At 35.7% G+C, this 26,481-nt stretch overlaps 1 protein-coding gene and 1 long non-coding RNA gene across 3 annotated transcripts; both read right to left on the bottom strand.

Annotated features, from left to right (window-relative positions):
• Nucleotides 1-1,383: 1,383 nt before the first annotated feature.
• On the bottom strand, nt 1,384-5,623 carry LOC130459991 (uncharacterized). Of its 2 annotated transcripts, XR_008919790.1 has the most exons (4): nt 5,176-5,623; nt 4,970-5,094; nt 3,887-4,157; nt 1,384-1,691 (listed from the first exon to the last, which is right to left on the bottom strand). It is a non-coding gene; the product is annotated as an uncharacterized lncRNA (long non-coding RNA). The 2 variants fall into 2 exon arrangements; XR_008919789.1 differs by lacking the exon at nt 1,384-1,691 and having other exon boundaries at nt 3,677-4,157; nt 5,176-5,608.
• Nucleotides 5,624-8,643: 3,020 nt separating this feature from the next.
• LOC110794672 (respiratory burst oxidase homolog protein B) lies at nt 8,644-17,479 on the bottom strand. The gene is made up of 11 exons (XM_021999636.2): nt 17,241-17,479; nt 16,463-17,068; nt 15,097-15,253; nt 12,524-12,572; nt 12,270-12,383; nt 10,841-11,656; nt 10,643-10,738; nt 10,419-10,534; nt 10,125-10,301; nt 9,357-9,859; nt 8,644-8,946 (listed from the first exon to the last, which is right to left on the bottom strand). Exons 2-11 carry the CDS (start codon nt 17,010-17,012, stop codon nt 8,837-8,839), a joined length of 2,688 nt encoding a protein of 895 aa, XP_021855328.1. The 5' UTR covers nt 17,013-17,068; nt 17,241-17,479; the 3' UTR covers nt 8,644-8,836.
• Nucleotides 17,480-26,481: the final 9,002 nt, after the last annotated feature.

Here is a 26,481-nt window from a genome sequence, read left to right as displayed (position 1 = left end):
TATTGTTCGTATCGGAAATGAATTCCGGAATCGAGAATTTAATCGGAAGCGTATCGTACGAATTAGCATCGGACGAGGCCTGCCAGACGAAGGCCCAGCACGAAGCCGGGCCATCGCCCAGCAAGCCAAGCGCAACAACCACACGCCAAGCATGCGACCAGGCCCAGCGCAAAAGCCAGGCCCAGCCGAAGCTTGGGCGCGCGCGCGGGGCTGCGACGAGTGGGCTGGCGCTGTGCGTGGGCCGCAAGGCCTGCGTGCGGTGCTAGCGTATTACTCGAAGTGTGTTACTCGAATCCTAAAGCGTATAGAATTCGTTTAATGATTAAATTCCTAATCCTAAAAGATAAATTAATTAAATAAGAGTTCCACTAGGATTCTAATTTAATTAATTTGTATCCTAGTAGGATTCCGATTCTCTTTCCATACCCCTATAAATATGTGGCCTGGGTTCACAATTTATAACGAGTTTTCAAGTATTCAAAGTGAGTTTTTGAGAGAAAATTCAGTCACATACCTTGCCTAAAAGTGCCGAAATTATTAGTACCTTAAGGGCGATTCTAGTTGGTCAATCTTAAGGCGGATCCGGACGTGCTGTGGACTATCTACGGAGGGACGACACTTGGAGTCCTAAAGACTTGTTCTTGTTCGGTTCGGGCGCAGCTAGGGAAGGCACGCAACAAAGAGTATGCATCTAAACTATGCTAAATGATTATGTGTAAATAATATGTATTCCTGGCTTAATGGTTGTTTCACTACTACAAAAAAGGGCAAAGAAACCCTTCCAAAATGGCTTAAGAGATCTCCTTTCAAGGGGTCTCTATCTCACAGGTCTCTTTGATAAAGAGACCCCCTCATCGAGAGGGGGTCTGTTTGTTAAAAGTTAGAGACCTCCACGTAAGAAAGGGGGTCTCTTCTGTAAACGTTGGTGAAAATATTTTAGAAGGGAAAGAGACCTCTTATTAGAGATGTGAGATCTGTTTGTTAAAATGTTCAGACCCCAAAAGTAAGATAGGAGGTCTCTTTGAATATTTTTATTTTTATTTATTAAAGCAGTTAAGACCTCATATATAAGATAGGGGGTCTCTTTGTTATTTTTATTATTATTATTTTTTACAAATTAAGACCTCGTATCTTAGATATGGGGTCTCTTTGAATTTTTTATTATTATAACTAGAGAGCCTTTATTACACCTGACGGGTCTCTTTGCAACCCTTTTTTTTAAAAAAAAATCGATAATAGCAGAATACAGGCCAGCAACGACAATTCAGAATTAACATACATATTACACCTGCATTTACACCTCTATAAATATCGGGCAGCAGGAATCAAACGCACAAAACCACACCTGCTATAATACATAATTTGTAATAATTCGAGAACAATTCCATAATCCATATATTACCAAAAAAAATATTTCCCACAAGTAATGCTCAAAACGCAAGCTTTACATAAATTGTAATTTGCATAAACGTCAAAGATTTACATCGCAATTTCCAAAAACGTAAAACAAAAATCAATTCCAAAATATAATCATTCATGCCAATTTTACCAACAATTGGAACCAAAACTCGTGGAGTTATTTTCATACCATCAACTTGGTTTTCTTCATCTGCTTCATGCTTGAGAAAATACTCGACCCACATGTCTCTAACCTCATCCTCATTTTCTGATGAATAAGTTTCTTTATAAAACTGTAATAAGTAGCATAATTAGTAGTTAAACAAAGGATAATTTAAGAAAATCGACTCATTTACCGATTTACGATAACACGAATGATGAGAAAAATATAAACAGCTGAATGAAACTTTGAATACCAACCAGCAATATATTAAGGGCAATTTATTTGGTTGCCTAAACTAAAGGGCATCAACATTAAGGCACCAAGAAAACTCCAAAAAAAATAGCAGGTAGCCATCCAACAACACCAACCAACTGAAATTCTAACAAGACTGCAATCCCACTTATCCACAAAAAAAAAAACACCACCAGAGGCCTGTTGCAGCAGCAAACCCACATAACATCACTTCATACCCCATTCGGAACTCATAGAACAAACTGGATGTCCATTTATAAGTTTTCAGAGCCTGGTTTTGAGGTTCATAATTGGACTGTTGGTGGTCAAAACAATTGATGATTGAGGATCAGTGGATATCAAAGTTAACTTTCCAAAGAACAATTTATTTCACAGGAAGTCATCTAAAACGAGAAACATGGATATCTTGTTCATTCACCAGACACTAATTCACACAGAATGGAATACGGCAAATAACATAATCTTTCTACTAAAACAATATCGTATCAGGATTCAGGGGATAATATTGCAGAAATAAGACATTTATAATACTGAGCACTCTCTTTTCAGAAGCTTTCAATACCCCGAGTAGCTTGCACTATTAAAAGTTCCATACTTCAGTTTACTGTATCCAAGTAAGAATGACAGTTAAGGAGTAGAATTACAACAACAGTGTAAGATTTAAGATGTACATGTTTGCAATTCGGTAATAAAAGACAAACCTTTATGAACATGGACGGTAAATTTATTATAAACAGAAAAGTTCAAATTCAAAATTACACAGCAACTATCAAAAGAAAATCAGCTAAAACTCAGGAATTACGGCAACACAAGTATACTTGAACAATACCCAAAGATCTTGCAGAAGCTCCACAAATTAGTTGTCATTTGGCTACAGGAATGACAGGGAATATGTTCGACTCGCTTGCCAAAAGACAAGATAGCAAGCAGTCTTGCAACTAAGTATGAAGAGATACGCAGAGAAACTAGCAGATTCTTCAAACCTACCTTTTACAGTGAAAAAACGCAACCACAGTGTTGGTGCACAAGTCTGCCATAATATATGCCCAAGTGTGCATGGTCTAGGTGGGTATGGAGCAGTTTTAACATCCCCAAGCATTCAATTATTTCCTGGATTGCTGTTCAGGACAGTTGAGAACAAGGGACAAACTGCATAATCTAAGTGTTGTTTAAGTCTGGTATTACACTGATTAAGTTTGGTTTAAACTGGTATTACACTAATTAAGTGTTGTTTAAGCCTTAACTTCTCTGATTATCTGTGAGGTGCAAATAAATTGAATCACAAATCATGTATTTATTCAGAACTGTAATACTTAGTAAGAGGCAATAAGAGCAGATAAGTGATCACATCACTTATCAGTCATGTGTTTTGCAGTTTACACCCAAGCCAGTTGATAATAATAATTGAACATTTACACAATTACCCAACAAGTTTCGGCTTGTGTTTGCAAACTGCAAGGCCAGGATAAACAGGATGAAGGCAAATCGGCAAAAAAAAGAAATATAACCAGTTACTAAACTATTCATCTTCCCTCTGCACATTTGATTCCCAATTCTATCTATCACTTAAAAGTTAAAACCCCAAATCCAAGAAAAACAAAAAAACTGAAATATAAATAAGTTACTAAACTATGCATTTTCCCTCTAGACATCTGATTCCCAATTCTATCAATAAATTAAAACCCCAAATCCAAGAAAACCCAACAAAAGACATATGTAGGAATAATCCCCTCACTCGTGCTACAGAACTAAAACAGTCGGCCGGCCATGGAGTCCAACAATAATGTTAATATATGCCCATCACACAACGTACGCCGCGATTAAAACCTCTCCCGTGGAACAATTCTCCTACTTTAATACGAATTAAAAAGTAATTTAAATATATCACAATATAGGCTAGTGTATTTCCGATAATAAAGAACACAGTGGCAAATCTTCATAGCAATTCATAATTCAGCTCACAAGATGTCAGACAAGATAAATGAAAGAAAACAATGTAGTCAAAGTATTAGAAAGAAAAGTGATCAAATACCAATAAGTCGCATACACACAAACGCAGACCACGCAACATACCATTCAGTAGCCAAACTCTGAGGCTCCGAGGCCCAATAGTAACGTTCTTAACGTTCTTAAAACATGACATTCTTAACTTTCTCTTTCAGGCCAGGAAGAGGTCGCACAATTTAATTAGAAGTAGGAGATCTTGTACTTCTCCCGCCTACTGAAGCGATACCTCCACGACCACCAGCAGCCCCAATTGTCATCGAACCACTATCTGAGGTCTCTGGCTCCATGTAGAAGTGAGCATGAAATGCAACAAGATGGGTATACTATGTTTGTGGGACTGTGTTAATCAGAGGAAAAAAAATTAGAACCAAGACATTGGAAAACTGTAAATAACCACACAATCCAGGACAAACAGATCGGCTACAAATAATCATAAATTGCAGTCACAAATGTTTGGATAAAAATCAAATACTCTGTTTCTTTTAGCATTAATGTGAAGGCTAAGTTACTCGAATTCTTCATTTCCACCTAAAGTACTGGTGTGTTGGATCCTTAACACTAGATATGGCATGGATTCTTGATACTTCATTTCAAACAAAAACAATGGACTTTTTCATAACATAGTCGAGTCTGATACTTGGACTTTTACCCATTTATGACTGAGTTACTTAAAGTGGAAGTAAAACACACAAGAGGATCTCCAGATTCAGACACCAACTTAAATTCTTTACAGGTAAGTTCAAGTATGAAAAATGTATTGTAACTATACAATAAAAGAAATCAGATGCTTATTTTACCATCGAAAGTGAGTTAGTGTCCTTTGTGGGGGTGGAGGAATGGATTAACAACCACAAAGGAAATAGTATGTATTTAAAGCAATATAGTTTGAAGTAATAAGTTTGGCTACATCACTAAGGATATGAAAATTTTAGTAATACCTTCTGCTATTAAGTGACCAAAACCAGTTCCAATATCATATTTGTCAACTCCATAGTCTGTAACCATTGTTTTAATTGCAACACCTTGTTATTTAAGATTCACTACGCACAGAACAAAAATGAGCAAGTATATGGTAGCAAAGGGAAGTCAACAAAATGATAGGTCTATATGTTCATTGAAAAAAGATGGATTTAAAGCCAGAGAGCTTACTGTATGAAAGTTCAACCGTAAAATGTGACTCTTCGGGTCCAAAACCAAGAAAGGCATTTGAAAATCTCTCCTCTGGGATGTCTCTTTTCCGCAATACCTTCATGCCAAGGCACTCCGTATAGAATCTACATTTTTCCCACAATAATTAGTCATCTGCTTCATAATAAGCAATCTGAAATTTGCAGATGTTAAAGTTGGAAATGTACTTTATCGTCTTATCTAAATCTCTAACGCTATAAACAGCATGAAGTAATCTTCTCTTATCATTTTTAGCCCACTGTACAACACTTTCCTCCGTAACAGAAGGCCTTGCTTGAGCTATATTGCCAACTGTACCAGCCTCCAGTGTATTCCTGTCTGGGCTTGGCTGTGTAGATTCCTTTATACCAACTAAATGCGGCTGTGAGACAGCTGTAGAATATGAAATACGTATTAGTGCAAAGTTGATAATATTGACATTAACTTCATGAGATCAACATACATTTCTCCATATTCTTCATAAGATTCCCTCCAACACAAGAACATATACCAAAAGAATACTAAAACATAACACGTATTAAACTCCTGGCAGAACCACATTCTTCCGCAGAAAGTCAGAAACCAAAGTACAGTTATCCACCTAAGCCTTTCTCATACGCAGTTCTACGTCATTGATAATGGATATGAGCTTGCTTAAGAAGTTCTTGTTACCCTTGGGTTTCATCACACAATCATTTGGGAATTTCATCAAACACTTAGTTTGCAACTCAAATAATATAACTTCCACTACTTATTACCAATCAAAATAATCATCTACAATAATTAACCCAAGAAATTAACAAAATTCAGTAAATCCCGAATCAATAAACACACAATGACAACCAATTCGTCCTAATTAGAAAACAATACTCAATAACACATACTGAAACCCTAATTTTCAAAAAAAAACTAAAGCAGAAAACGCATTAAACTTAAATCTATCAGCAACAAATATAACATTAGAGCTAAAAATATCCACAACAATCACAACTTAACTAGAAATTCTGAAAAAATGAACAGATTTTTGCCCTAATTAACAAACCTACACCTCCAACAAATAATACCGTCCAATTGTAACCATAAAGCCTTAAAATTATGACATAACCGGAAAAAGTCAGCAAAAATTGAGGAGAAAGAGAAATACCGGTGATATTTGAAATAAATTTGAGAATGGCAAGGAATTCCTTGGATTAAGAGCGTGGAAAGAAGGTGACCGATATAGAGTTTCTATTGGTACTTCAATTTCTCGATAAATTGCTTCTTTCAATCGCAAATCTGCACCAACATGTGCACAATAGTCTGCCGTTTTTAGGGTTTTTTTTGCTGAAGCTCCATATATTTTTTTCTTGTCGAAGATTATCGAAGATTGGGGAGGATAGAGAAATTAACCAGAGGTTTTCCTGAGAGATTGCTTGCTCGCGTGCAGGGGAGGGAGATTGAAGTAAGGAGATGTGTAAAAAAGAGACCCATGTTTTGTGACAGAAGGTCTCCTTCTTTTTCTTTAAATGGGCCCACGTGATATAAGAGATCTGTGTTTCATGATAGTAGGTCTTTTCTTTTTTTATAAATGGGGTCACGTGATATAAGAGATCCGTTTTTTGGGATAGGAGGTCTCCTCCATCAAAGAGACCCAATATTTAAATAAGGGGTCTTATTTGAGGGATCTCTTTGTCACTTTTTGTAGTAGTGTTTCCGCATGATTTATGAATTGTCATATGTATCATAACCTAACAAGTATGTCATCTATCTTGGTGGGGTTCTTCATCGACAGTTTGTCGCGGAACTTCCCTTATTGAAGCGCGTGCTTTAAAGCAAAGATTGCCACATTGGGCTGCAGATTTGGAATGTAGGTTGATTCTTTCATGAACCTGGCCATGAAGTCTCGGAGACTCTCGTCTCTCTCTTGTTGAATGGAAGTCGGTTCAGCGGTGGTTCGTTCGGGGCGGTTGTTACTCACGAACTGCACGCAGAATTTGTCCTTCAGATCTCTCCAACTGTCAATCGATCCTTTCGGAAGCGATCTGAACCATTCTCCTGCCACTCCAGTTAGTGTAGTTGGGAAATACTTACTCCAACAAGCTTCGGAATAGAGGCTCAGGAACATCTGCTGCTTGTCGGAGATGACATGGTCCCTTAGATATGTGGTTCCGTTGTATGTTAGGTGCGCTGACAGCCTAACCTTTGAGATTTCCTCCATGATCAGCTCTTCTATGAACGGGGAGGATGTTAGGGTCATGATCCTCTTCCCCAGCCTCGCTCTAATGCCTCCACTTGCCGAGGTTCCTGCATTGGAACGCTCGGGGATGCGTAGGGGCTAGGGGTTCGATCATGCCTCCTTCTTCTCCTCCTCGCCGATAGGCTGCTGACTTTGGGTCGATCACTGGATCTGCTTGACTTACCCAACCTCTCGTGAACCGATGGTCTCAACCTGCTGAGTACCGAGCTTCGGATCCGAGTATGCTGACTGGTCGTTTTACTTCAAAGAGCTTGTGGAGTGGGCGATGGCGCTACGAACCATTCTGGCTACTGCTGAGCCCTTTTCTGTGTGTCCCACGTGCTCTCCACCCACCTTGACGTTAGATGCGTTCCTGTCAAATGAGGGAGTGTTCGGTCAGATCTCGCGACTTCTTCACTAGGGGGTGGCATGTTCAGTCGTCGCCTAGTTCTCCTTTCCTCGCGGCGGTCATTCGCTAAGCCTTGCTCCTTCTCGTTGAAGAGGAAGTTTTGCATGATAGTTATGGCTGCGGTGAGCTCTTCCCGAGTAGGGATTGGAGGTCTAGTAATCACTGCGGTGGTAGCCCTGCTCGACTGCGACCTTGCCTCTGACCTTGGTTGCGCCTCTGCTTCGGACTCTGAGTCCGTGTGGACGCTGACATTGTCGCTAACGATGTTGTTATCCATTTTTAGAGCAAAAATGGCTGATTTCTCAAGGCTTTGAAGTGTTTTTCCCCACAGACGGCGCCAAATTATTCCGGGGTTGAAGTAATGAGCTTCGTATGAAGGCCCTTTAATTTTCGTTGGTGTGGAAGATCTATCTTGCTTGAATGAGTTGTGGCGAATTTACTTGCACAATTGACAAAGTCACTAGCCTCGGGGGTGTTTCCTAGGAGCCCCTCCGATGCCTAAGTAAGAACGATGCTCGGATCTAGAGAGAGTTCTCTAGAGAGTAGTCTTGAGGCAATAAATTGGACGTACCTTGAGGTGTGAGCCTTGACGGCTTATTTATAGTGTTTGTGTAGTAAATGCCCCATAGGTCATTTATTACTTGTTGGGCCTTGAGCTTTGTTGATGGCTGAATAGCCTTTGGAGGGGTAATGGCTTGGTATATTGTTGTATGAAGCCATTGGACTTTTGGACTGCTGGTCCAATTATTATCCAATTGAGAGCCCAAACACTAGGTATAGAGGTATAGATTTGTATCTAACACTCGACCTCTGCGTTTTACTACTAATGAATTGTGACACATACAGTACCGTATTAGTACAAACAAGCGAAAATTTGTTATCTGTATTCGACAAACTACCAAAAAAAGTTACTACTCGAAGTTAAGTTTCATCAAAATGGTTAGGCTTTAGATACAACATGTAATTCCAATCACTATTACATATGACCATCTTTCATTCTTTCAACATACTAGAAGTGCAATAACAACTACGTAGTACTCCGTAATAAATTAAATTCTTAATATCACTACTTTTATTTTGATAAATTACATTTTAGACAAAGACGTCGTTAACTTTAATATAGATCAAGAGGAAGAGAAAGAAGAAAATAACTCCTGTCCTAATAATAAAAGAATATATTTTTAATATAAGATACTTGTGTATATATTTACTAGGGTTTGTTGTCTTAAAAATTCTCCTTGTGGAAATCAAACTTGGTGGGAGTTTTCCTCGAAAAATCTTGTGATAAATGTCTCAGTTGCTGTGTCAAACCAGGTGCACCACAATAGAACACTCCTGCAATACATAACACAAAAATTAGCATTACAAAATACATCGAAACGATCAAAACTATAGGTCGTCAATGGACCGGTCCACCCAAGGGCCGAAACAAGCTGGTAGGCGATGAACCATGAATGGCTCACTATACCAAGCTCGAAGTTGGAAGTTATAAAAAGTGTAAGTGTCCTTTAAACTTATTGACCCTTATGTTATCTTAATTATCTTAATTTATTGACCTTTATTTTATTTTATATTGTATTATATTATCATATCTTATTAGACCTGAAATAAATAAAAACAAGGTAAAGAGAACAGGGCCCTAGAACCAGGTTGGTGAGGTGGAGTTCGACCCACTAGTCACCTCGAACCCAAACATTAAAACTCAAGGGGGGAAATGAAATAGAACTAATGCAGGAAATGCTTACCAACTCTCTTCTGAGTGTGGTTAACAGCAACATGCTTGAAAACAGCTCTCCAATTAGGCCTAGCAAAATGAGTCTTCACCCGAGTCCCGGACACAATATCCATACCATTCTTCGCGTGGTGCAAGGACTGAAGCATAGCAATCAAAGCTGATCTTGCATCTCCTTCTTCGTAGACACTTGTGCAGTAGTTATGGAGTTCGATCACATGGTCTCGGTCATTCTCAGCCACCTCATTCATCACACTCCTAAACCACTCGAAAGATCCTTGTTCTCGGGTAACCCAATAGAAATATGCCCGTTTCACAAGGAACGGTTTTCTCCTGTCATCCGGACTTAATCCACTCTCAACCTCTTTTTGTTGCTTGATGTGGTATAGCACATCCTTCACTATACTGATCAACGGTGTTGCCCCGATTCCAAGACCTACTAGTAACAGGACGTCGTATTTTTTATAGTCTTGGGCTGGTGCTCCATATGGACCATCAATCTTGAGCCTTGGCATTCTACACAAACATGTCAGGCAACACTTTTCGTCATTGTCTTGTTTCGCAATTAGCACTTAGCATAAGATTATAGGCTTAATGAATTTTGTAGGTTTGATTAGCATATGCGAATAACTTTGGTAAATGTATGTGATCTTATTCGCCCTACCAGAACTTATTTAGCTACCTGAAATATATTTTGGTTATGAATTGAACTTATTGAGACTTATCTGAACTTATTAAGTACAGAGTATGAATCTTTTAGAAGAGTGGAACTTGAGATTACCTTGGAATAGGTCCGCAGTTTATATCAGCTCTGAGAAGACCACTCTGATCACTGCTTCTAGGAGGCTGACATAATTTGGAGAAGAGTGTTCTCAGCTGAGAAGTCCAGTCACCCGCTGCTCGAATGTGAACACTTATGTAATCGTCCCCAGGAGCTGAAGTCAGAGAGAAGGGATGCCTATATATTTCAAGATCCATATTAGAACGGAAATGTACTAACTCCTTTTACTAAGGTCAGTCAGTTCATTTTATCAAAAGCAAAACTTCTTGAAGTTATATATATATATATTAGTACCATTCGAAAGGAGAAACATCAGCACAGTTAACAAATATGTACTGTCCACTGGTGTATTTGAAATTCTGAGGCTTCGTCATCTGTAACGTCAGTACATTACCGGGGTAGACCGCCACCTGAACATACAGAAAAAAAGAACATTAGTTATTTTGAATAGCGAATTCAGAATTTCAAATTAGTCAGAGTACTGCAGAACACTATCAGAGTAAGAGCATGTCACAAACCTTAGATATCTGTACTGTCTTGTAACCAGACCTGAGTGCCCTGATCAGCCTCTCAAACGCGTACAATAGGACCGGCACAGCAAGATACATCCATGTCTGCATCAAAGCCACCATATCAGAATATATACAAGTTAATTCCGAAAAAGCTTCTAGAACAACATATTAAAAAAACACATTTGTGGCAAATAAATAGCTTACCGATTTCTTGTACCACTCCTTGCTAAGGTACAAGAACCACCCGTGGACTAACAAGAGGGTATAGACTATGACAAACAGATGGTGAGAATACCAAAAGGCATTGAACCCAGTAAGTTTTTTGAGGGCCTTAGGTAGCTTGAGTTTATTCCTTCGAAACCAAGGTTGTGCTAAAATAAACGCGATAGTCATTAGGACTACCATGACAATCCCGGTCCAGCCTTCAGTTCCCCTGACAAACCACCAATAGTTTGGAGGCCTCGGTACCCCAAAATACCTGCCTAACGGCTCATAAGCTTCATCAGTCGCATGTAGCAGCCTCGGAAAGTCGCATGTAAGATGGCAAATCACGTGGATAGCTGCCCCAACCCCGACACCAAGAGCTACAACCTTATGAAAATTGATGTTATCATCAAAGGGAACTGCCATACCTAGCTTAGTCCTGCTCCTAAGCCAGGTGATGGTGTTCCTACAAACAGGTAAAAGGATGAGGGCCATGTTGAATTTAAGGGTCTCGGCTGCACCCTTAGCGAATGTGACACAATATCCCATGACATGGAACACGTAACGATTCTTGTATTGCATGAACTTCCAAGTGAAGAGACCAGCACAAATGCAGAGCCATAGGATAATGACCCATATTCTCTTCCAGTTGTCCTCTACGAAGTAAGTGAACCTACTGACACCGCGCTTGATGGGGTTGGGTTCCTTGGTTGGAACTAGCTTTTGGCTAAGTAATTTGCTCAGGTTACGACTATCTGTGACTGTGTTGTTTGAGTGTGTTGGCGCTTGAACCAATAGCATTTCCAAGTTATGGATCTGCACATCAGGATACATGATAACAACAACATTGATTAGTACTCTATGAATTCCAAGAGAGTAAAGCTTATCTAAGTGTTAGGTACATAACATTGTAACATGTTAGGTTTTTTGCGTTTGAACAACCGCAACGGAAATAGGGAAACGAACCGGGTTCTAATCATAATCGAAAATGATAAAGGTCGCAACATGCGACTTTTAAGCCGTGTCACAACGATGACATGTCATGCTTATGTGTCATGATTTAAATTGGAATCTAAAATATTTAACTTATATATCCTATTATACATGTTTAAAATAAAGGTAGGAAAATCTGAATGTTCTAATTTGTTTCTATCTTTATATCGATTACCTTATTTACATGTTTTCATAGTAAAAATTTTGGATTGATAGTAAAAATATTATGATGACACATAGCATATGTGGCGCCTATATGTACCAATTAAATTTCGACACGTGAGATTGCGACAACTAAATATTGTCGCAACTTGCGATCTTTATCATCACCCAATCATAATTGGGCTAGGCCTACAAATACTTGGGCTGAGATTAAAGCTTAAACTGGGCTTGATCATAACTTTTGTAACTGAAGATTATAAAAAAAATGACCAACCTCAATGAAACCAAGGTCATCAGGATCAAGCTCTTCCATGATGAGGGCAGCATATTCCTCAGCATGGTCTTGAATTGTCTTCAGCTTATTGGCTGTCGCGCTTAGTGAGATAATCTGAATTAGTAAAAAAGAACAGTTCAGTTATCAGAAGATTAATAATTACTTTCTCCGCTTCTTAATATTGTGGAGTCTTGTTAGATTCGTCTCAACGTGTAATTTTAAAATTAAGCAAGTAACATGGCTTAATATCATACCTCTTTGACTTCTACTTCTGTAATCCTGCCATCTGCATCCTTATCCACCCTGTAATTTAGTCATCAACATAAGCATCTTTGTCTAATAACAACTCATTTCCTAATCCAAAAACAGTAACTTTAAAAAATAAAATTGATTCCAAAAGTTAACATTATTACAATAGATGCACGAGCTAGCAGATATATCTGGTCAATTTCTTGATCCAGTCAAGTCTTACTTGAACGTTGGCAAACAGGTCATCCAAATCCATTTCAATTTGAGTTCAAATCAAGTTATCGAATATCGAGTAAAATCCAAACGATAATTCAGGTCGAGTCAATTTTGTCATATATCGAGTAAAACTAAACGTTGCAACTAATAGAAAACTGAGGAACTATATCCTTGAAATTATCTGACATGACATGATAATATGACGAAACCGACACGACCCGATCCGACACCAACCCGAATATGACCCATTTAGCTCATTTTTGTTATATTGTGCTAATATGCTACATTTTGCAAAGTTTTGATAGATTTTGTGAACGACACTAGACACTGGACCAAATATGAAGCATTCCGACATGACACGTTTGTCAGCTCTACTACGGACTTACGAAATACTCCTTCTGTATTTATATAAGGGATACACTTGCCTTTTCCGGCCGTATTTATTTAAGAGATACACTTGTCATTTTTAGTAACTTATCAATCCCACCATCTAGTTAAATATACTCCGTATATCTACACCTACCCCCACTCCCTGAAATGACATGGTCCCCAATTGTTTTTCTTATTAAAATATCTACTCAACCCCACTTGTTTTATTACTTTATTTCATTCAATTCTTTTTCTTAATACTCGTGTCCGGCCAAATATATCTCTTAAATAAATACGGGGGGAGTAATCGACAATTCGACACGTCTTCCTTATCTTTGTTTGTGTAGCGACTATGTATGTACACGAACAACCCTCCCAAAAAATCTAAGGACAGAGAAAAAGGATGGACCGACACATATGAAAGGTGGGTCTTAAATTATCACATGCATGTAACTTTACACTCGTTATTTAATAAAGATGACAACCATTTATGGTGTGCTACAGACTCACAGACTAGAAAGTACAGACTGCATAATTCCGGGCTAAATTTAGTGCCATTTTTTGGATCTTTCTTTCTTGAAATCTAAACATCCTACATGTGCGTCTACATATTCCCATTACTTCTCCTTTTGGCTTAAGGTGGTTAGGTATAACTGCCTGTTAATCAGGTCTTTTTTTAAGGTTAATCTCCATTAAGAATACTAATCAATTCATTTCAATTCCTACTTGTATCAGTTTAGCACCAATGCACCATGAGGCATGATGTTAAGATGTACAATCATATTACTCAATAAATGGGTTTTTTCGCGCAAATGTGTCAGGAGGGACAATACAAGTTACAGATGGAGGAGGTAGGATGTCGTATAATAGTACATGGTAGTCTCAGATCTCTCAGTCATACCCGCTATTCTGTATTATATTATATTCGAGGAAGTATTTTCGGATATCTGATATGTGCTTGCAAATGCATATCATATCAAAAGACAAAATAGGAAAAGACAAAAAAGAAAATTAAATGGTACTCCCTCCGTCCCGGAATACTTGACCTGTTTTCCTTATCGGGCCGTCCCTTAATACTTGACCTGTTTCTAAAAATGGAAATATTATAACAATATTATATTATTTCTCACTCCACCCCTATTAACCCACCTACCCCTTACTCTATACAAAAAATAATTAAAAATTCAACCCCTACTCTCCCCCAACCCCACCTCTTAACCCACCTCCCACTAACTACATTAAAATAATACCCCACTATCAACTACTACCTATTAAATTAAATAAGTCAATTCAAGTCTCTTAAACTCTGTGCCGGTCAAACCGGGTCGAGTATTCCGGGACGGAGGGAGTACTTTTTAATACAAAAATGGTACTTTTTTGTCAGAATGGTACTGTTTTTAACATGAATGGTACTTCTTTTTTCCCTATTTTATCTTTTGGCTATTTATCTTTACTCTGATATGTGTGTTACCAGACATATCAGATATCGGAAAATACTTTCTCATTATATTCTGGATTATAACTTGACATCAACGTACAATCATGAATGTATTAAATGTGACAATAGCTTACTAAAGTACTACTCGTATAAGTTTAGTCAACTTCTATATGCCCATATACCAAACTTTATTTTGACCAATCTAGAACATCTTTGAAAGGTTCTAATTTCATTCACACATATTCGGAATGGACTCATACAATAAATTTTAACAAGTCAACAAGATCGTTATTATCATATACTTGTCAGAATTATTTATGTTATATTGACCAACATTCTATTTATACGTTACTTCTTCTTATGTTACAAAAAAAAAACATTTAGGTCAACATTACAAATACGTATTAACTCTATATTCCAACTTAAAACCGTCACGTCAATGTTATTTTTCCCTTCTAAAAATAGTTAAGGTTCCCATTAATGAATATTAAGTACTACGTAACACTTTAAGGTTGCATGTATCAAAACCATTGATTAAAGATATCGGTAACTTACATGTCGAAAAAAGTTTGGATACGAGCATCAAAACTCTGATCAGCTAACTGCTCCCAAAAATCACGTAATTGTGTTTTGGTAATAGTTCCTGTAACAATGCCTCTCCTACGTGCCAAAGCATCAAATAATTCCCCCGCAAACTCTTTTTCATTCATCCCTGTTGTCCAATTAAAAAAAACACGTTTAGTTTATACGTCGCCTTCTAGTCGGAAAAAATCAAATTCACCTATCAATTCTTTTGATAATTACAAGTATATATGATTGATTTTACGTTACATGACTATTTCAACATTATACTCCCTCTGTTTCAAAAAGTTCTTTACGCTTTGGAAAATGTGTCCAAAGTATAAAAATTTTGACCGTAAATTCTCACCACTATATACATCAAAAAGTTACATGTAAGATCTTGTTAAATTGGTCTCGAAATCTATTTTCAGAATATCAAATTTTTATAATTTGTTCCCATACGACATTGGATATATTAGTAGTTAAATATTGCATTGGATTCCGTGCAAATAGTAACTGTAAAGATCTTTTTAAAACGGGGGTAGTATTACCATTAGAATTGCATGAAAATAGTGCCAATGTTCAATTTTAGAGTAGTAGAGTAGTTGGGAAAGCAAAATTTGTTACTACTATTAGTAGTAGTGTGAATATATGAAAATTGGTAATCCGTAGTAGGTACATGAATATCATGTCATTAGATTTATAAAGTTACACCAAACATATTTCATGACATAAGTTATAAACTAGGGGAGAAGGATTCGAACCTAAGACATATAGTCAGTCAGTCTTAATCTCTAGTTTAATATCTTATTGGTTTTCTTTGACCCTCGATTAGTATTAGGTAGGTAACTGATTCGATTGAAACCCGATAATTATTTGACTGAAAGATAATCGGTTACGTCAAGTATAGATATAATATGGTTCGTATAAGGATAGCGCGCACTATGTACCGGATACGTTATGCACATTAGTACCCACCACTCAATTTTGTTTGTGTAACATATCATTCTATCCTAAGTGATCATAGACCATAGACGTCCAAAAATCATGATTTTTTCAAGATAAAATTATTGAAATATACACAAGCATGTAGCCAAATTGCAATATATTAAGCTCAATATAATCCCTACCAATAATTCCAATATTTAGAATAATGGCATATTACTTTCATGTTATGTAAAGCACCACCTTTTTATATTTTACTCCTACAAAGGCATGTTATATCTTTTTGGCATTATTATAATTATGGATATATTCTGAGCACTAGAAATGAACACACCAAATTTTAGTGATGATATTAGGTGCGCGTGGTTACTTTACCAACTGAGCTGGAAAACGAAATAGGAAAAAAAGGACGTACCTATACACTTGCCGAACCGGGACCGAAGTAGCAAGCCATCAACCTGAAGCTCATTAAACCGGGTCTCAACCTGAGTCCAACCCTCATTACCAACACTCTTATTAAGAAACTGCAACCCTTTAAGAGCACGTGCGGCGGTGGTCTTAGACCGATCGAGCTGCTTAAACCCGGTTCGGTTCGAGGAAGTGACACGCTTGAGCTCGCGTGAGACTTGTTTAATTTTAGCCGAAAGCTGAGAAGTGAGCGTCTGAGGGCGTTGTCTTTCCAAGTGACTGGTAAGTAAAGCAGCCTCTTGATCACCCACAGCACCCTTTATATCCTGTACTGAAACGCTGTCGTCTCGTACATCAAGGGTAATTTCAACATACTCGTTATCATCTTGATCTTTATTAAATCTCCGGCTATTGTTGTTGCGCTTTTTCGGTGATGAATTTAATGGACCGCTGAATGTGACCCGGGATTGCGAGTGTACACTGCTCCCTCCCGCATCTGATCCAACCTCGTTTTGATGACTATTATTATTATCTTGGATCTCCATTGGTTTTCTCATTTCTTCCCTTTTTGCTAGCTTTGCTTGTGTCTATGGCACTCTAGCCTTGCTTGTGTCTTTAAAAAAATAAAAAATAATTAGGAAAATTAAATTTAATTTAATTAATACTCTAACTTAATTGCACACAAGTATTAAGGAGCGTTAAAATCTAGAATACTCGACATAAATGAAAATCCGATAATAATATCGGTTAGTCTCCTATCAGACCGTCTTACACTAGAAACTTACCAAAAACAAAGGCGGTTTTGGGAGATGTTTAGTTTAGGGAGAAATTTAGAGGAGAAAGAATTGAATTCGAATTGAATTGAATGTAAAGTTTGGGGGAGAAAAGTGTGGAATGAATGAGAAGAGAAGGGTGGGAGGGGGAGCTAAGAAGGGGTAATAGTTATATGAGTGGGGTTGTTGAAGAAATAAACAAGTGGGGGGAGAAAAGAAAATGAAGAAGAAAAGGGGAGATAAGTCAAAAAAGGATGAAGAAATAATAAGAATCCAAGGGGCGTTTTGTTTTTAGGGGAAGCATCTAACATAACATTAATACTTTGTTATTTATTACTTTAATTCGTTATTATGGTCTAACTATTTATGCCAATCAGCTAAATTTTATGAGTGGTTTTTTTTTATTTATTATTAATTTATTTAATTTAATGGTTTTGGTCTAAAACAACGTTTTTCAAACATTTTTGGAGAAAAGTCAAAGTGGAAATAGTAATTGATGTTTCTATTGTCAAAAACGCGGGATAGAATTAGAGGATGGTGGGAAAGTCATTCTTGGTCCAAGCTTTAAGCTTTTTACTAGTTAATTGATTATGAATTTTATGACCGTGATTTACCTATGTTTTTGCAAATAAAGTGAATTCGTAATCGGATATGGTAAGAAAATGAAAGATGTAAAGCTCCACTATTTTAGGATTTGTGTATCATTTATCTGTTACCTCTTCTTCTTATTGATTTATATTTGTAATTAGTTAATCACATTTATTTTCATTTCTGAAACTATATTGGTACTAACTAATTAATAGGAAGAAGTAGCATACGAGTGATACATAATTGTAGGATAGAAGATTCAGACTCAAGTATTGGAATGAGAAAAAGCTATGCAAAGCATATTCTGCGCAGTTGATTGATTGACAAAGACGTCGTACTGCTCCAACTTGTAACCTTAAGGTGAATAAGGTCACAACTTTTGCATTAAAAAAAAGAAAAAAGGTCACAGCAGTTTAATTTTTGTTATTCGGAAGTTCTTGTTGATGGATCTCGTCATATATTGCTCTCATCACTTCTAAGGACCTAACTTGGAGATGGTTGCTAGATTGAGTCAATACGCGATCTTTTAGGTGATCTCACAAAAATGTAGGAGTAACTATTTTGTAATAAAAACGCCAAGTATGAGAGTTACTCTCATTGCACTCATCAAATAAAGCGTTACTTAAATGTAATTAATCTCTCTACATGTTGTCTATTCTAAATGTTTACATGCGCCAAACACCAAGTACTTGTATGATACTTGTCATCTCAAATATTTGTACACACATAAAAGGATCAAATGAGTGAGTCAACTATATATTGAGTACCAACTAAACTATGCATTTTATTGTTAATTTGATCAAACTGGACATCTCTATGTACAAAAAGAGTAGAATTCAAAGGATATAGTATGCATAATAATCGTTAATATTTAAGATAGAAGAGCGTTAATTTCTTAAATGTATCTAGGCGGTATTCACAAGAACCAGAGAAAATTTTCGATGTGTCGAGAATGAGAGAAAGTAGTCCAACGTAGTAGATAAAAGGGTTACATCTCACCATCAATATCATGTATTCTTGTGAGTAAGTTAATGAAACTAGTAGCTCTTTAACCTTGTAAATTAACTATCTCTCCCTTTCTTTTTAGGAAAAACATTTTACTTCTTAATGCAATTTTACTCTGAAAGTGCAACTTTTTACATGTGCTTCTTATTTTTTCTTCTTTATGAATTTTAAAAACACCCAAATAATGACCAAAGTCTTGCATTTTTTTTTTTGGGGAATTTTGGTTTTGATTGTTATTACGGAGTATTATTAAAAAAATTGATTAGTTATGTAGACCCGTATAATCTCCGTCTGCCAGTTCACGTACGGTGGTCTATCCAATAAGAAAAGTAAAACCCGATTGGCTAATTTTAAACAAGTCCCAAACTCCCAATTGCATAACAAATAAAAAAAAACAAGATAAATATCGTTCTCACACCTTGATCCAAAATTGAATCAAATTTGGCGTTTGTTACCTTCCTCATGCTCAACGAGGAGGTCACATGTAACCCTCTTATTTGTTTTTAAAAGAAATTAAGAGAGGTTATACTCTTAATTAAGGCCTGCTTAACATAAATATTGTGAAATCGTTGATAAAGTTGCTTTAAAATGTTTACAAGTTACATATATACCATTTAAAAAGTTTATCTAATACTTTATCCATTGCTAATGTTCCTCGGTTTTTCATAATGTGACGTCTTTAATGCATTAATTTGACCATTAATACTCCGTAGTTGTGATTTTGCATTAGTAAAAATTATGAAATATAAAAAATTGATATTTGGAAAACTTATATTGAAGAAATCAATGAGATCCCACAAGTTAATAATTTTTATATTATTTATACTACTGATTATGGTCAAAATTTTAAACTTTCGCAATATGAATAATAAACATGAGGAACGTTAGGAAAAATAGGAAATATAAAAGTTAATCAAAACATGTTATAAGTTAACAAAACTGAATAAAAGCTACCCCGAAATACAATAAAGCGATTATATACCAGACACACATAACACGAGGAAGTATAAATCAATATCTGATATGTATTTCACAAATACATATCACCAACTAAGCGACAAAATAGAGATAAGACAAACGCTAAAAGACAAAATTAATTTTTTTGAAAATGACATCCGTTTTTGGAAAATGACATCGGTTTTTGAAAAATGGCATTCATTTTTCCAAAATGGCATATGTTCTTTGAAAAATAGCATCTGCTTTAATTTTTGTCTTATTTCTATTTTGTTTTTTAGTGGGATGATATCTATCTTAAAATACATATCAGATATTGGCCTCTCCGCTTTCAATACCACATACCACCTTTTATATAGATTATATATGAATAACAGCTTTAAGTGGAGCATCATCTTCAGTAACAGGACTCCCATATGTGCATATTAGTGGACATTAGTTTAAGAAGTTTCAACAAATAGTTATTAAAACAACAGTTTACACCAAAAAAAAAATTAAAACAACAGTAACTTAACTAAAAGAGGGGGGAGTGTCAATTATCTCTATTATATAAGCCAAGAGGGGAGGGTTATTTTCGTAATCACACTTTTGGTGTCCACCAACTAAAAGACGAAAATACCCTCAGCTCTTCACAATTACGTATTAATGTAAATCTGATTACTTATTATTTTAAAAAACTGATTAATTAAATGTTTATTACTTTGATTATTATTTACATACATAGATTTTTTTTTGATTGATGCAATAGTTGTGATTAGTTAAATATGAACTTAGATTGCAAAATTGACCTATAGCATGACCTTCATGTTTTTAAATATGAACTTGTGAATATTTTTGTGCCTAATATTTGTTGTGATTAGTTGTAAGGATGATGATAAAGGTCGCAAGTTGCGACAACATTTAGTTGTCGCAATCTTACGTGTCGCAGTTTCATTGGTACATATAGGCGCCACGTAGGCTATGCGTCATCAAAATATTTTTACTATCAATTCAATATTTTTACTATAAAAATATATAAAAAAGGTAATCAATGTAAAGAAGGAAACAAATTAGAATATTAAGATTTTCCTACATTTTTTTGAAAGGTATATAATAGATTATATAAGTTAAATATTTTAGTTTCCAATTTAAATCATGACACATAAGCATGCCATGTCATCATTGTGACACGGCTTAAAGGTCGCATGTTGCGACCTTTATCATTTTCGTAGTTGTAATAATACAATTTTAAGTTTTTCAAATAATTTCGCACGCATCGCGTGCATATAAGACTAGTGAGAATATATACAAACCCTAAAACGTAACTTAGAATTGTTATTGAAATTGGTATTGATTTTGCCTTTTTGCGCGTAAATGGTATGCAAAATCAATTGATGATGTAACGTATTTACATAGCTGACCCAATAAAGGAGCTCCCTGAAAAGGCCTAATTCAATGCAAAAATATATTACTCATAATTAATTTTTTTTGAGTGCAAATAAGTCATAATGGCATACATTATCATAACTGTATAAGTAGAATAATATAATGGGGAAATGATAAATCCAAGGAATAATTCACTTCTTCCAAGGAAATCATCTTTGAAAAAATGTGAAATTTTTTGGAAGAAGTAAAAATTTCCTTGGATTTATCACTGTACAACCCTCCATTACTATATTGCGATAACTTTTGTGTAAGACCGCCTTACCGGAAAGACCACTTTGATTGCTTAACTAATTGTTTCCTTTGCTTAACTAATTAATTCTAGTGTTTAACTAATTAGTTTCATTGCCTAACTAATTAGTTTCAGTACTTAACTAATTGGTTCGAGTGTTTAACTAATTGATTTTATTACTTAACTTATATGACACCAAGAGAGTCTTTTAGGGTTTTTTGTGTAAGACCTTCTTATATAAAAGTTTGTAACTATACTGTACGTTTTTGGATTGGATTAGTGGTAAGCGTACCAATATGAAAGCTACCTTTTTATCCAAAATTGCGGGTTCAATACCCATTCTTGACATATTTTGGAACATTGTTGTTCTTTATTGTAGGAAAATCATATTTTTATCGGTCTTATTATATCTTATTCTATTCATCTTATTTTTACTTTTAACAAGTTAAAAATCAAGATTGATAAGTTAAGTATGTATCACATCCCCGTAACTTTATCATTTAAAATACCCTTCTCAATCATAATTTATGGGATGATAATTCAAACATGTAACCTATAATATTATATACAGGTCCCCATTATTTACAATTGGACCAAAAACCTCATTGATCTTTTTTCCCCTTATTATATATCGTGGCTGAGTATGTGGTGATAGTTGTTGGAATAGAAATGCATGTCATACATTAAGGTTTTATCATGATCTTATTTTAACTCTAAATCGTCTAATCTCCAACTTTATTACCCTAGTGGCCTAGTCAAATGTTTTAATTGATGTCTCATTATAGTGCTACTCAAATAGAAAATATGCAGACCTCGTAGTGTAAATTCGAAGCACAGTATGAAGTATATAGACCACGTAAGCAATTAGTTGTCGATTGTCATGCATATACACATCGATCATACACGAAGTATATAATTTGCAAAAACATATACTCCTTGGTCTCCCTTTGTCCTTTAATACTCGACCTGTTTTCACCGGACACGCTTGCCAATGCACAAATTTGACCACCAATTTCTTTAACTACACATTATAAAAACTTATCGGAAATGATAAAGGTCGCAACATGCGACCTTTAAGCCGTGTCACAATGGTGACATGGCACGCCTATGTGTCATAAATGTATTTGGAAACCAAAATATTTAGATTTTATAACATATTATACATGTTACAAAAAAGGTAGAAAAATCATAATTATATTCCAAATTTACCTATTGAATAATATAATTTACAAATGCATTGGAATAAAATATTAGGAAAAGTACTTCGTCATTATTGGTTTTGTAACTTTTATTCATCCACCTTCGTCTTTTCCATTCACCCAAATTATAATCAGGCAAACCAATTTCAAATTCAAGCTAAAATACATTAAGAACTGCAAAAATTCGCAGAAATTCATGAACTTTAATAGACCCACATGGAATTTATAGACATAATTTCACACAAAAAAAAAACTAATTTTTAAATCCACTTTCAAAATCAAGCGAAAAACAACAAGAAATACAGGAATACAAAGCACCCGGATGAAATTAAGAGTCATAAATTCACAAAAAAAGCTATAGAAAGAGTGAATTTCAAATTTTAAAATTGTTCTTCAATGGACGTATTGCTAAAGTGCCGTTCTTCCTCTCTAGATGAACTTGAGAACTACTGGCTCGTGTGGCTGGAGAGACGAACGGCATTTTTACTATGAAAAAAACCTAAAACTAACCTAATCATTAAAATTAAAATAATATTTTAAAGTAATGTATAATTATGAATTTTTATTTACATATATTATTAGATTATCATTTAGTGTATTTTTTAAATTAATTCGATTTATTTTTTAATTACACAAATAGATATTATTAGATTATAATTTTTTTTTTTAATTTGTAATTTATAAGATAAAAAGAAATATATATTTACTATAAATATAATAAATATTTATTTCCTTATTTGTATTGACTACCTTATTTATATATTTTCATAGTAAAAATATTAAATTGATAGTAAAAAAAAATTGATGACGTGTAAGTGGTGCCTACGTGTACCAATGAAACGCCGACACGTAAGATTGCGACAACATTTTGTTGTCGCAACTTGCGACCTATATCATCGTCCAAAACTTATAAAAATATTAATATTTTGAAAATTTATATTAAGATGAAACCAACAATATATTATATGCTAACATTTGTTTTCATATACTACAAATAAAATTAGGTCAAAGTAAATTATGTGAATAGTGCAAAAAGTCAAAACAGGTCGAGGATTAAGATAAGAAGGGATTATTATATTATTCGATGTATTTGCGCAAAATAAAAAAAGAATAGATGTAACGAGCACTAAGAACTCGTACGTACGTATTGACATTGTGTCATTGTGTATTAGCTTTGTGGTGATCAAGAATATATAGTTGATAAGGTTAATCAGTGTAGGCGTAATTATCCTTCTTTTTAAGGATTATCTAAAAATATAAAATGAGGGGTCTGTCAAATTTATCATTGTGTTAAATTTAATTTACATATCAAACTTTTCTCCATATAATATGCAACGACTTTGGTTTATATCTCAGACCATTCTGGTGTAAATGAATCACTTGTATGCATACGAAAGCGAAGCTCAAAGAGCTTATCACCCTTTCTTTACTTCCTACTCCATACTCCCTCCGTTCCTAAATAAGTGTCACTTTTTCACTTTTAGCGTTCCATTATAAGTGTCACATTTCTATTTTTGAACATGTATTTTTCCTCGTCTTTTTCTATGAGGGAACTACGTCATGATGGCGTAGCAACAAGCTAAAACAAACAAATGAGTTCACCATCCCAAAGATATGGAGAAGGATAGATATTTTATTATTCATGGAATAGTTATTTGCTGGCCATGGCTCAAAGTTACGGTTAAACATCAACTTATTGTCATTTGTGATTATTTTATATGGTACAAATGTAGGTCCTTAAAAGCATACAACTTTTATTTGCACATGTTAATAATATAGGTCCTTGATATCATAGAAACTTTGCTCACACTCACCATTATTTGGTAAATGTACAGATGTACTGGAGTTAAGGTATCAAAAGCTCTAATTTGCAAAACCTAATTTAACTCACTGCGATGGTTGATTGAAAAAGTGATACGTGATGCCATTTTTAATTATATATTTTCGGAGAACTGAACATGGTAAAAATTACTCCGTAACAAATAAGTAAATGTATTATTCCACTAAGTTTTTTCTCTTTCCGTTTAAGTTTGTTTCATTAAGTTTCTTACTATGTTGTTTTACGGAGTATTCATTTTGTGACAATTGTTTTTACAATTTTAATCTCAAATAAAATGATCCACCACTTAAACCACATCTATTTGTGTTCTAATGAAGCAAGAAATGTTATAAATAACGTAAATAAAGAACACAAAGATTAACCCGTATGGTTCACTAACAGTGTGTTAGCTTTGTCCAGAGGTAGAGGAGAGGAAAATTTTATTGATCTTGAGGTACGTGTATAGTTTACACAATACAACTAGTTATGACCTTAAAAGTTTATATAGTATTCTCTAAACATATGCGGAAAGCCCAGAAAATAGGCCCAAAACAGATAACCCTAGTGTCAATGAGATCCCCGTACTAGGACGTACGTTGTAGTAAGGGGCTTGACCGATTCAAGGCATACTCTAACAATTGGTTTACTTCGTAGTTTGTTTTCTAATTTATTTACGCACCGCTAACTCACATTTCATTTGTCTGTTGTATTTCAGTTGTCTCCCTCTTGCATATGGGTAGACGCCTACATTTGACCCCTTTTGTCCCGTACCATAAGTTTCAACGATGAAACTGTTAGGTTATGATACATATGATATTACATAAATCATGCGGAAACAACCATTAACCCAGGAATACATATTATTTACACATAATCATATAGCATAATTTAGATGCATACTCTTTGTTGCGTGCCCTCCCTAGCTGCGCCCGAACCGAGCAAGAACAAGTCTTTAGGACTCCAAGTGTCGTCCCTCCGTAGATAGTCCACAGCACGTCCGGATCCGCCTTAAGATTGACCAACTAGAATCGCCCTTAAGGTACTAGAATATTCGGCACTTTTGAGCAAGATGTGTGACTGAATTTTTCTCTCAAAAACTCACTTTGAATACTTGAAAACTCGTTATAAATTGTGAACCCAGGCCACATATTTATAGGGGTATGGAAAGAGAATTGGAATCCTATTAGGATACGAATTAATTAAACTTAGAATCCTACAAGAACTCTAATTAATTAATTTATCAAATAGAATTAGGAATTTAATCATTAACCGAACTCTGCACGTTTTAGGAATCGTGCATGAACACAAACTCACACACACACACACACGGCAGCCACGATGGGCCGCCCATGCGCGTGCGTGCGAGCAGCAGCCCACGCAGCGAGGCCCACGCTGCCGCGGCCTTGGCGCGCGCTGGGCCTGCCTTGCGGTAGGCCTGGGCGCTGCCTTGGCTGGGCTTGTGGCGCGCGTTTGGCTTGCTGGGCGATGGCCTGGCTTATCGTACGATGTTTATTCGTACGATACGCTTCCGATTAAATTTCCGATTCCGGAATTCATTTCCGATACGAACAATATTTAACATTTCCGATTCCGGAATTAATTTCCGTTTCGAACAAATATTTAATATTTCCGTTTCCGGAATTATTTTCCGATTCCGATAATATTTCCGATTCTGACAATATTTCCGTTTCCGGCAATATTTCCGATTCTGGCAATATTTCCATTTCCGATAATATTTTCCGATACGTACCATGTTTCCGTTTCCGGCAACATCTACGACTTGGATAATATTTATATTTCCGATACGATCCATATTTCCGTTTCCGGCAATATCATCGTTTTCGGAGTATTCATTTCTTGCCTGTGACGATCTCAGCTCCCACTGAAACCAAGATCCGTCGATTCCGAATATTCATAGATGGAGTATTTAATGCCATTAAATACTTGATCCGTTTACGTACTATTTGTGTGACCCTACGGGTTCAGTCAAGAGTAAGCTGTGGATTAATATCATTAATTCCACTTGAACTGAAG

The sequence above is a fragment of the Spinacia oleracea genome, chromosome 4 (assembly GCF_020520425.1).
Source record: "Spinacia oleracea cultivar Varoflay chromosome 4, BTI_SOV_V1, whole genome shotgun sequence".
Taxonomy (NCBI): Eukaryota; Viridiplantae; Streptophyta; class Magnoliopsida; order Caryophyllales; family Amaranthaceae; genus Spinacia; species Spinacia oleracea.
The sequence above is the reverse complement of the archived record's forward strand: the minus strand, read 5'-3'. Positions and strand labels throughout refer to the sequence as shown.